The 12812-nt window shown below is 41.0% G+C and overlaps 2 protein-coding genes across 7 annotated transcripts in view; both read right to left on the bottom strand.

Moving 5' to 3' along the window:
* Nucleotides 1-2039, bottom strand: part of LOC117764689 (probable G-protein coupled receptor 153) — a 33880-nt gene extending 31841 nt beyond the window's left edge. For 2 of the 3 annotated variants that reach the window (XM_034590663.1, XM_034590662.1), the window contains exon 1: nt 1511-2039. The gene's annotated coding sequence lies outside the window, so the exon portion shown is untranslated. The remainder of the gene's footprint in view (nt 1-1510) is intronic. The other variant, XM_034590664.1, reaches the window with a different exon arrangement.
* A 4821-nt stretch (nt 2040-6860) lies between these two features.
* The window catches only part of acot7 (acyl-CoA thioesterase 7), a 52078-nt gene continuing 46126 nt past the window's right edge, over nt 6861-12812 (bottom strand). For all 4 annotated transcript variants that reach the window (XM_034590923.1, XM_034590924.1, XM_034590921.1 and 1 more), the window contains one exon: nt 6861-7385. In XM_034590923.1, coding sequence (XP_034446814.1) covers nt 7287-7385 — 99 coding nt within the window. In that variant the 3' untranslated portion in view covers nt 6861-7286. The remainder of the gene's footprint in view (nt 7386-12812) is intronic.

The raw sequence follows: 12812 nt of genomic DNA, 5'->3' as shown, positions 1-12812 counted from the left end.
CTCTTCATTCCCCATCTTTTGTCACGTGCATGAGATTTCTGTGAAAAGATGCTGTTGTGCGTGTGTTATACACAACAGACATTTAAAGTATATCTTCACTTTTATAACTCTGGTATCTAACTTCCTAAAGTAAAGACTTCAGTGTCAGGAAAGCTGTTGGGGATTGAGTGACACTGTAACTTCTTGATCATAAAAACCATTAAGTGCACCATGCACGCTGTAAAAATGGCACATAACAGAATGTTGAATTTATTTGACCTAGTTAAAATGTACACCCAATATCTTAAGTCCATCACTACAGTGCATTCAGCTGTACTGTGTCAATATGAAGATACTAATACTCAACTTAACTACTTTATAACATGACTGATGATGCAGATTTTTTAAATATTTTCATTCAGCTTCATATTGAAGTATGAAATCAACAAATCATGTGTGCATTTTTATATTCCAAATAATTAAATAAATGCTAATTCGCGTATTCTTTGTAGTGTGTTTTATAAAGACATGATAGATCATCTTTTCTTTGGGTTTAGAATACTAGGATGCACATGGGATTTGCTCATTTTTCAAGTAGTGTTACTCTTTTTAGTTTGATATTTAAGTTGAAAATCAGCAAATCACATGAGATTATGTTTCAAATCAAAAGATGAGATCATCTATCATATCTTAACAAAACAGCTATAAAGAATCCATGAAGTAAAGCATTAATAAAACCAGTGGTGGAGTTGTAAGGCTAAATGTGCACAACACATTTCTCAGATTGTTTGTATAGGATGTGTGATAAGATTTGTGATAACATGGATACTCCACATTTTTACTAATGTCAAAATCAGCCAATACTAGATCACTACTACAACTACAATGGTTAAAAATAGATTGTACAGGAAACACCTATTGTTTAAGAGAAAAAGAAGATAAGAAAATTGGGAAATGGATTAGGTTTAAAGATAAAGACATCAGCACTGTACAGTATAACACTATTGACAATCTAAATTATTGGATAAACCACAGACTGTAAAATGCAATCCCTCTCTGGTGTTGTGTGCCATGTTTTGTGTTATTGTTTTATTCATTTAAAAAGCAATAAAAAACACTAGATTATTTGTTCCTGTTTGTGCTGTGTGTGTTTACTGTGTCTAATCTTGGTCATGTGCATTAATCTCATACCAGGCAGCTCTGAGTGTAGTTACCAGGTTTATTCTTCCTCCTGCACATTTCATCCTAAAGACCTCACTCTCAGTGAAGTTGGTGCATGTGCAGCCTCGAGCAGCTGGAATGCCACCTCTCACTTACAGGCCACTTGGTTATCAATGGACCAATCAAAAATGGGTCAGATTTGGCACAGGCATGTTTCATTTTAAGTGCACACGTTCACGTGCACGCTACTTCCCCCTGCTCGTGCTGCAGGAAACCCCCTGTTTGGACGAAGCCCTGTTGTATTTACGGCAGCATCAGAATGGGGGGGGGGGGGGATCAGCAGTGAGGCTGATAATGGCTCTGATCTTACCTGCGTTAGTCTCCACACAGACCTCCAGGATCCCGGTGGCGAATGGACACACTCACACCAGCCCAGGTCCGTTCTTTCCAAGTGTTTCCCAAAGGCTTTACATCCCCACACCGAGGCACCAAGTTAGAGCAGTGGGCTGCAGGAGATGAAGGATGTGGAACAGCACACTCCTCCTCTTCATCATCAGCTGTACTCCTCTCGTGTCTTCCTGCCCTCTTTTGTCTCACTGACGGGAAAACAAACCGAAGGAAGACAAATCATACACGTGTTGGCCGGAAGTCTCTGCTTCTCCTCCACGCACCCTGCCTGAGAAAAGCGTGTGACTGTGGCTAAAAAGGCGGATTTTCTTCTTCTTCTTCTTCTTCTTCTTCCTCCTCTTCTTCTCCTCTCTCTCTTATTCCCTCTGACACTGGCGGCGACGCGAGCGACGGACGAGGCATGACTCGCTGCGCGCGCTCCCGACAGCTCAGGGCTCGTGCGCGCGGCTCAGACCCGACTCTGCGTGGCCGTGGGAGAGAGAGAGAGAGAGAGAGAGAGAGAGAGAGAGAGAGAGAGAGAGAGAGAGAGAGAATGAGAGAGAGAGAAAGAGAGAGGGAGTGAAAGACAGAGAGAGAGGGAGTGAGAGCGAGAGAGAATGAGAGAGAGAGAATGTGTGAGAGGGAGAGAGAGAGAGAGAGAGAGAGAGAGAGAGAGAGAGAGAGAGAGAGACAGACAGAGAGGGGGAGTGAGAGGGGGAGTGAGAGAGAAAGAGAGTGAGTGAGTGAGAGCTAAAGAATGAGAGAAAGAGAGAGAGAGAGAAAGCGAGTGAGAGCAAGAAAGACAGAGAGAAAGAGAGAGTGAGAGAGAGGGAGTGAGAGAGAGAAAGAGAGAGAAAGCGAGTGAGAGCGAGAAAGACAGAGAGAGAGAGGGAGTGAGAGAGGGAGTGAGAGAGAGAGAGAGAGAGAGAGAGAGATGCAATGAGAAATAATTCATGAAAAAAGAAAAAAAGAGGTCGTTTTGACGAAGCTGCACCATGGATCTGAAAACAAAACAGGTCCTCTAACCTGTGAATGAAGGAGCACAGCTACCTTCACTGAAAGCTCCTCAAAATAATAATCCAAAAATATTCTCACTACTGTCTGACTCTGCAGCACCATTCCAAATGTAAAATACATACAACTTTGTATTCATATAATAAAGTGTATACATCGTCATGAGATCATCCTGTGCTACTTCATTTTACTCGAGTACGTTTCTCCACAAAAAATTTTTTCCGTCAGTAGTGAAAGGTGTATATTGTGTACATATATACTCTGCCTTTTTTATTCTCTTATCTACCTCATTCTGAATTTTTGTCTTCTAATGTGTGGAATTTTCAACACAAAAGAGGGGGCTTCATTAAGCTTTGATCCAAGGACCCCAGAGGAAATAAGAGGTGCTTATAATATAGAGGTAAATCTTGAGCTGGAATTAATGCACATTATTTTCTCCTGTAATTCATGCTCCTGTAAATGGCCCCTTTTCATTGACCTTATACGACTGTTATGTAAGACTGGATGATTTCTGTATGGACAGCTTCCTCCCCTCGGGGCTTAGATTGTACCCAGCGAGAAAACTAATAGTCCCTGCATGAGAGGCGAGACACAGAGAGGTCCCTGGTGCCTCGGTTTGTGTCACCATTATAAGGATTATTTTCATTTTCATTTATTTGGTGGATGTGTGCGATGAGTGCCTCACGCTCTCCCTGCTTCCTATTTATTAGAATGGATAGCCTACACACACTCTCACACCTGGAGCCGACAGTGCAGTGTATATACATATATATTTATATATATATATATATATATGCCTATATACAGGCAGGAGTTTCAGTACTGATGGGCTTTTAAAAGAGAAGGTTGTCAGTCTATAGAGGCAGAGGAGAAACTTTCCCCCTGAGCTTCCCAGTCGATCCAGTCAATAGTTAAAGGTGGACAAATTTATTGCATCTGTTTAAGAGCACGATTTAACAGTGAGAGTTCTTGTTTCCTCTGAGGAAAATGTCAGAGGAAAAAGAGATAACTTACTGTATGGGAAATTTTTATTTGATAATTTTAAATCTATCAAGTACATGATTGCAAAATGCAAACCTGGAGAGGTTTAAATCTGCAGTTACTGGTTTTAAATTGACATTGTTACTCCAGATACATGACATTTTTCTTGCCAACCTAATGGCTGAGATACAGAAAACTATTCCAACACCATACAAACCTTTAGACAGTTTTTACACAAGTTGAGTCCTGTCGTCTTCACTACAGTTTGGATGAGAAAACCTCAATCAAAGAGCTGTTTTACATTTAGAATTGTTGCTAATAATCATGTTCACTGTATTAACAAAACCCATCAGATCTCCCATAACACTTTTACCTTACACTTAGCATTGCTATAAATTTGTGCAGGTTTGTGTGAAATTACTTGGTTTCTAATTTCCAGAAGGAGGTTCAGGTGACTGGGGTGAACAGATCTGTTTGAGACCTGATACGTTGTCTGAGCCCTCGTCATGTTGGACTCCACCATAAATCTCTGTCTATTGACGAGACTGCATCTCCAGCAATGAAACTGGAAATAGGAACAGTCCATTCCAGACCTTCCCCCCCCCCCCCCAACAACCATGTCATGATGGTAACATGGTGTCTCACTGCACTCGAACAGGCTTTCTCTGATGTAAAATATGTAGATAACTCAAATGTAAGGTTTGAAAATACATTTTTGTTGCAGCACAGCACATGGTTGCATAAATCAAACCGATTTCTAGCGATAAATTAAATACATTTGGATAAAGCTTGTGTTAGAAACGTGTAAATTCTGAGATTTATTGGCGCATGGATAAGTGCAGGACATGCAGCCTCTCTAGGATACTTGTCATTCAGACGTAAATAAGTCCTTCATAAGAATCGGACAGGGCAACAGAATTTGGTAAAAGAAGCAGACTGTCCATCTCCAGCTTCTCCTGTGTGATGCTAGGTGACCTGGAAGTAAAAAGTAACAGAAGGCATTCCCGCCCACTGGCTCCACTGGCACTGGGCTGCCCTCCACTCTCACCGTCAGCTCCATGATCACACATCACATCACATCTCTTCCTCACCCACACACACATAAGCACAGACACAGCAGCTGTTTAATACTTAACACTGTTTTGAATGTCCTGCTGATTTGCTCCTTTACAATCTACTTTTCCGCGGCCTGCCCGGATCGCCACCTCTCCGTGTGAAGGGGTTCTTGCACCTTACAGTCAGAGGCAGCCTGATTTAGTAGGATCCTCCCAGCGAGGTCCCCTGTGGCTGTGAGAAAGGGAGGTGCCGGGCCAGACAAAGTACGGCCCCTCACCTACTCCTCTGCAAGGAAAGCCCTGCTGGCTGCGAGCCCAGATAACAGGAGAGGTCTGAATGTAGGACTCATATCTCCGCTCTGTGAAGGTGTTCCAGGAAGAGCAAAACAAAACAACTTCTACAGACAAAATGGAAACATTAGAGACTCCGATTTTGAGCATCTGAAACTTGACTCGCGCAGTTATCGACGAACTTATTTTCACGTGACCTTGAAGTATAATGTGCACATATGGTTAGGGCCTCTGTGTTCATGCAGCAGAGCCCTTGCTGAGCGGGGAATGACTGACAATGCAGACGTTCTCGCCCTTTTTGTACAGCGAGGAGAAAATGAAAGCCGGGGATTTTCTCTACCACCTCACTTTATCATTTTATCCTTCGTTCTGAGTTGTTAATGGTTTTTTTCTCCTGCATCAGAGCTTCATTCATCTTCTGAGTAGCCTTGACAGTCTGCAGGGATACAACAGTGAGAAGACCGCTATCCCTGAATTTAGATGCAAAGACACGAATAGTTCAGCTTTTGCCTTGATTCCATAATTTTTGTGTTGATTAAAAGCAGATTGATGTGTAGCTTCATTCACTGAAATTGTCTACTTTCTCTGAGAGTATATACTGCAAGATCATTTACATCCGACTTCAGTGATGTGATTTAAAGCGATTCCATCTTTTTAGTTAGAGAAACATCTATTTCTGATAATGTCATCTCTTCTATTCCAAGTCTGTTCTTCCACATATGTAACCATGGTTACCATATTGTGTCTCTACGTATAAAAGCCAGCTGCTGCCAGCCGAAATGGCCACAGACAGTAATGAACCCTGTGCGGAATGATGAGAAATTAGACTAATTTCTGAATGTTTTAAAACCAGGAGGAATCTGATGTGTCTGTGCTGATGTTGCACACCAAGATGATGCTCATTTAAAAAATAAAAAAAAGGTTTCCCAGAAGTCCTATCTTACCATCTAAGCTGGATTCTGTCTCCCCGTTTTCTCCTTCACCCACAAGATGCCTCGACTTCAGTGGGGTTAAAAATAGATATATTCTCCCAGTGCAGCCTCAGCCTAACTTTATTTTCATACGGGAAATGAGAAGCACACATATTGTGTTTGAGGGACTCACGGAAAAAACAATAACCTTCAAGATCCAATGACAAATCAGATTCTGTCTTTGTCAGACAAACAGCGCACAGACGACAAAAGGGTCCAAACAGAAAGACATTCTGCTGAGGTTGAAACCTGTGTGCGGCTCTGTTCTTCATATTCTTTTAATTTCACTTTGATTTCACATTCGTCCTTTTTAATCTGTTGAACCCTAACTCCATCCCCTGATGAATCAGATTGAAGTCTAAACAGTGTTCTGGGTACACAAATGATAAACCAATCCTGATAAATATTTAAACAGGAGTTTTTATGTCAGGTCATTAATCACAGCCATTTCAGTCCATATGGATATTGATTTTTCACCGGCTGCTGCTGCCGACCTCAATTCACTGTTCTGATCTTTCCGTAGAGAAAGATTCACATACTGATAGTTTCCCACTCCCCCCTCTCTGGCTCCTATCAGGCTGCGAGGAGTCCTCACATCTAAACTGGAGACAAAGAGAGTCAGGCAGGGAGAAGAACAGAGGAGACAGAGGGACAAACAGAGTAAACGAGAGGAGCAAGAAAGTGACATTGGGAGAGAATGGAGACGGACGAGGACGTGACAGTAACCAGGAGAAGGAAAGGGGAGCGAGGTGAGGCAGAGCGAATGTTGGAGCGAGAGTGTGACAGACAGGCGGAGAGGAAGAGGGGAGCGAGAGAGGAAGCAGGGGGAGGGAGGGCGGGCAGGCGTGGGAGAGATGCGAGTTGAGTCAAAGCCCCTGAGCTCCCCTGATTTCTATGTGAAAGACACAGTGGTGAAAAGATGAATAGCGTGGGCCCTCTCAGCCGAGGCATGCCCAAGACAATGACATCATCATCATCCTCATCATCAAACCATCAAGGACACAAGGCGAGAGGCCCAGACTCACGCTTGGATCTTTTATTCATTATTATTCACTCACTTATTCATCATTTTCCTTCCTCTCAGACCATCTCTTTGCAGTGACACAAATCATGAAGTCGTCATTTAAAAAAAATCTGCTTAACACAAAATAGAGCTCTTACTTCTACATTTACAGTCAGACTGTCACTTTGCATAGAAAGTGTTCATAAATAGTCTTCATACATCATTAAAATTCTCCCCTCTCTCTTTTATATATACGTATACAACTATCTGTGGAAACTTTGGTGTGTAGCACAGCTGAAAATGATCACAGGTTCAGGTTTAACAGGAGGCTGGAGTTACAGAACAGTGGAGAGGGTTATTTTAATTCCTTCATACGCTACGTTGTGTTGTGTGGGGTTAATAAACTATTGTAGCAGGCGTTAAATTGTGTGCGACACAGCAGCGTCACTGCAGGCTCTCCTTCGCTGCAAGTCTCTTTGCTTTATTGTGGAGGTAACGTGCGTTGCCCTCTTCAAAACTTCTCTGCTCCTCCTCTCCTTCGATCTGAGAAACAAGCAAAAAGACAAAAACACGTTTTCATACACATTCTTCATTTACACACATTACACACTGGAATGATTGGAACTGGAAAAGTCAAAATAAAGACATAGTAATGATGTTAGATATTAACCATTGAGCATTGATCCCTCATCTAATTTCCCAGTGTACTGTATTACTCATTAATTTTCTTGGTGATGTGCACAATGATTGATTGAGTCTTGGAGAGGCTCAGCATTATGTATTGTATTTTAGTATAGTTTGACAAAACCATCCCGGTTCGTATCCAAGCTTGGCTGGGATCTTTCTGTGTGTCTGTGTGGGATTTATCTAAGTGCACCGGCTACCTATCACAGTTTAAAGTGAAGCTACATCCACACTACAACATTTTTATTTGAAAAATCAGCTACAAATACGCCTGGCATCCACACAGTTTTTGAGGCGCTAAAGCTGAAAAGTTTGGAAACGCTGCTTCCCCCAGTTGAGTTTTGGTCTGGGTGGGCAGAAACGCAGATGTTTGACACAATGACGAAGACACTCACAAAAGCTTTCTGATTTGGTATTTTCTTGTGTCGAATACAACATGGATACAAAATTACAAGTGTTGCTGACACTGTTGTCTTTGCTAACAAGTGTTGTGCAGTTCAATTCTACAAATCCTTGCTAAAACCTTTCGTCATTGACGCTTCCTGTTTGTAGCCTTGCTCTTTGTGCAACTACAACCAAATGCTGTTTGAAACGAAACTTAGCCTTTGTACGTCAGCCCTGCAATACGCTGATGACCTGTTCAGGGTGTACCCTGCCTCTTGCCACCTGGGATTGGCCCCAGCTCCTCCCTCGACCCTCAAGGATAAGCGGTACAGATGATCGACGGATTGGATGAACAAACCACATGTGGTGATTGGCAAGAAATTTGCTGGACACATTTTAAATGTCTTCATCAACATATTAGACAAAACCGGGATCCAAATCTCCAGTCAGTCAGTCGGTTGGTCTGTTAATCTGTCCATGATTGCATGAAATTTGCAAATATTCCCCAAAAATAATTCCTATTCTTTTCAGTAATTTATCACTTTTTATGGTCAAATCTTCCATAAAACCAGCTGTGGATTTTCACAGCTCCCTTCTGGAAGGATCCTGGTGTTTTCAGCTGTACTATTGATTTGTACTGTAGCATCATCATCATCATCATCATCAACTTCCACATTGTTTGCATTATACTAGATGCACCTTCAGAAATGGGGAATCTGGGAAACCCCGCTGGATTTACAGATGTGACGAATCACTTTTACTCTCCTGTAGTAATCCTGAGAAACACTTTCAAGCCTGTGAAGAACAAATTCCCTCTTTTTCCTTCACTTAGCTTGACATAGCTCTGATTCATGGGAGGAGGCACTTGCTAGCCTGCACAGTTTAATTAGATTGCCTGGCAACTGTGCAACTTAAACAACAAATACCACCACCAGTGACAGTGTCAACACTAAGTTTGATGGCGCTACCCACTTCCCACTACACATCACCTGGGCAGTGTTCTTCAGGAGCACGGGAGGATGCTGTAACCATATATATGTGTGTGTTTGTTTTTGTATTTAAAGTATACATTAGGCGAGGATGTAGTGTTAATGATGTGTTGAGATAGAAGCTCTGTGCTGTGATACATCAGGTGGTTGGCAGACTCCAGAGCACCTGCCACTCAGCAGCAAGCTGACAGATGGCACCTTGACTTGATGGAGAGAGCAGGGTGGGAACAGATATGACAAAATAAAAGTCCTCCCAGAGACGAGCCCGGGGGTCACAACACAAATGTGATGAGAATCTTAAAATAGTGACGCTGAGCTATAAACACACCAATGAGACTGAAGCAGGTTCAGGAGTTTACAGCTGTGGTATTGGTGTGTTTGTTGTGTGCTGGTTATATAACAGTCAACATACTGCTCAGTCAATTTTGCTTTTGCCATTCATCTGAAAGTAATGGATGATTCCAGTTCATTGACTTCAAAAGCAAAAAAAAAAAAAGAGGGAGAGAGAGAAAGTTTCACCAAAGCTCCAGTATTTACATAATTAACATTTACATAAACACAAACCCTGATTAAAAAAATCTGAAATTAATTTGCTCATTCAAAAATCAATAAATACGTGACAAGAACTGTGGAATCTTGTTCTAGTGAAAGATACAAACTGACTGTGTTCAATCGTACAGCAAATACATGAAGGAGAAAAATAAAAAGTGAAATAGAGACTGACAAGAGACTGCAGCCATATAACCACATCATAATGGGATTGCTTTTGGATCAGTTCAAAGTCATGATGGTCAAATTATTATTGATCTATCGATTACCATCACCAAGGATGATATAATATCATCCTTGGTGAAGGCTATTGATCTATCGATTACCTTCACCAAGGATGATATTATATCATGTTTGTTTGGGATTACCACTAATCTTGGTGGAAAGATAAGGTATGGGTCAATAAATAGGTGCAACAAGACTGGACTGCAAATCGATGCAACAAGATGTAAATGAAAATCAACATACAAAGACATAATGTATTGTCTAAATGAAAGCCCACTGATGCGCAGATGGAAGTGGTAGAATTTAATTATAAACAGTTTCTTTGGGTTCTTTGAACCTTGTATCCCCTTCCTTCTGTCACTCAGGCCCATGAGGACCTATTATTTAATTGAACTATACTGATATACAACTTGAGATGGTTTTAATGAACAAGACAATTAATATAAACTGTACACCTGACTACTGCTAATTAAGAAGGACAATCCATAACTGTAGGAGATATGGTGCTCTACACAATGGAAGCAGAGGATTCAGGCAGGACTAAATACGAAGCTGATTGTTTCTATAGAGTATAGATAACCTGGTATTAATAATATTACATAATTTAAACTTTATTCACGTGAAAACTCTTCTACACTCCTGGGCTTTTATGAGGTTTCTTGTGACTGGCTCAATATACATTTCTTTAGTAAAGGATGATTTTTCAGTTCTAATGTTTCCTCTATATTAGGTTTTATAGGTTTTAATATGTTTGCGAAGTTCAAAAGCGCGAAGTCAGCGACGAAGGGAGCTCGTCTCTCTGACAGAAAACACTGCTACTGAAGCTCCTGATACTTCTGTACCATTCCACAAATGCCTCATATCATTACCACCATGATGTCATGTGACACCACTATGCCGCACATTAGCACCATGTACGCTTACAGCGGCTAGTCTGGCACACCCCAAAACAAAGCTAGGTAAAGCAAGCGAGTGGAGGCCGTAATTTCTGTGGGCTAGCGGCCAATCAGAGCAGATGGGCCTAATCTGGAGAGGGGCCTTAAAGAGACAGGAGCTACAACCAAGAGGATGGAGAAAAAAAGGGTCTGCAGCAATGAGTTTTCTGAACATAAGAGCATGTAATCCTAATTATGAACGTGAATATGAACATAATATGTCTCCTTTAAAATGTCCTCCGAAAATATTTCCATATGCTGTTCTTCAGCCCTTTATCTCTCTGGAGTCAAACCTGACAACAGACCTAAATGTTCATTTTTTAATTCTGACAATCTCCTTTAGGTTATCAGAAGAAAATGTTTCCTTAATCTGAAGAGAAGAAATTCTCACCTGCATTATAATGTGATTCAACCTGTACTACAGAGACAATATTTCAATTTGTAATATTGCTTAAGTCTATAATGTTTGGAGATGAGTGAACCATAATATCAGTGATATAACATCTACAGTTAATACTGACGTTCCTATACTCTTTTGTACATGTGTATCTCTATGTGGACACATTATTTGCCTTGCTTGTATTATGAGCGCATTACTGCTAGACTGCACATGCATATGTTTATGCTAATGTGGATCACATTTGCATAACTCAATGAGACAATTCAATGCCATGCTCCAAATGTCCTTTTGGTGTCCCCATGTAATTGGTATTCCCACAGTGGCCCCGGTCTAATAACTGTGATTATGCAGGATCATCAGCTACTACTGATGACTCTCTGATGCAGAACCTGTCAACATCCCAAAAAGCACTCATGCTTGTTTTATGTGTTTATTTCTATTCCCTCTGTGTTTCACATTTCAGGCTACCAAACGTTTTAAAAACTTGATAATTTTGTTGCGATTACAATACCACAGGTACCATGATTTGATTAATAAATCATACTTCAGACACACTGCTCCATGGCTCCATTGCATCTGTCTAAGACTGAAGGCAGACTACACTTATTTGGGAATTATCTCATGATTTTAAATGAAATATTTAATTGGGCATACTTTATTTTATGGCTGTTGTACTCATTCAGAGTCAGTTGAACCAGGCATAAGAAGGAGTGAAGAGATAATACATTAGATTTAAAAGCTCTTTTGCTACTGTCAAATGAAGGCAAACCTGGCAACAAAAAATACAAATCTTATAATAATTAAAGACAAATATGAGTCTACAGTCATGTATGGATCATGAATCACATAAAGGTCTGTACCCAATTTCATGAAAACCGAAATGTGAGACGTCATGGGGATGATCAAAGCCATTAGGAAACATCATGTAGGAAACATTTTGAAGCACAATATTTAGTCAATCCATTGTTGTTCAGATATTTCAATCTGGACCAAAGTGTGCAAACCTAGAGACTGATGTTACCCTCCCAGAAAACACACCATTAGACTACCTAAACAAATAAATAAAAGAACAAATAATCAAAATCCAATGTCATCTGTCCTGATTGCCCTGGAAAATATTCAATTCAATTCTAAATGTCGTCCACTAGGAACCGAGACAAAGACGGACCTCAGCACTTTGGCTAATCGGGTCAAAGAGCCAAGACAAACAGCCGCTTCACCTGGCATGCTGGTCACTCATTAGGTGAACAGTCAGATGGAGTGTGACAAACCGAACGGTGTAAACTTGGAACATGGACAAGGTTTGTAAAAGTGACTCGCTCAGACAATGCCAGCAAAATGCCAGAGGGGTTCCTCAGTGCTGGCACAAGCTGTTATTAGAGTGGGCACACAGGGCATCAGTGGCACTGCCAAATGCCAGGGTCTGGAAAGTCCCACTGAGCTGTAAGCAAGTAGCTCGAAAGAAATGAGAAGAGGAGGAAGGAAAAGAAGAGGAAGAAGAACACCCATCTGGAATAACCTACAGTATATGTTTGTGTGAAACACAGAAATACTGAGATACACTCAGGCACAAGGGACAACATTTTAGACAAAGCTGAAAGGTATTTTATTTGTAGACATTAAACAAATGCTATCAAATGCTGTTGACTGCTGAGAGAACCTCTTTCCTTGCATCCCGCAGATCAATCATGATTCATATTTTATAATGTTTAGTCAGTAAAGTAATCATCTCAAATACTTCAGTAAACAGGTCTTCATCTCTTCTTTATTTCACCCTAAAATGAGTGAACACTTAAAATAAACT

The sequence above is a fragment of the Hippoglossus hippoglossus genome, chromosome 7 (assembly GCF_009819705.1).
Source record: "Hippoglossus hippoglossus isolate fHipHip1 chromosome 7, fHipHip1.pri, whole genome shotgun sequence".
NCBI classification, from domain to species: Eukaryota; Metazoa; Chordata; class Actinopteri; order Pleuronectiformes; family Pleuronectidae; genus Hippoglossus; species Hippoglossus hippoglossus.
This window is presented reverse-complemented; position numbering and strand designations above follow the sequence as displayed.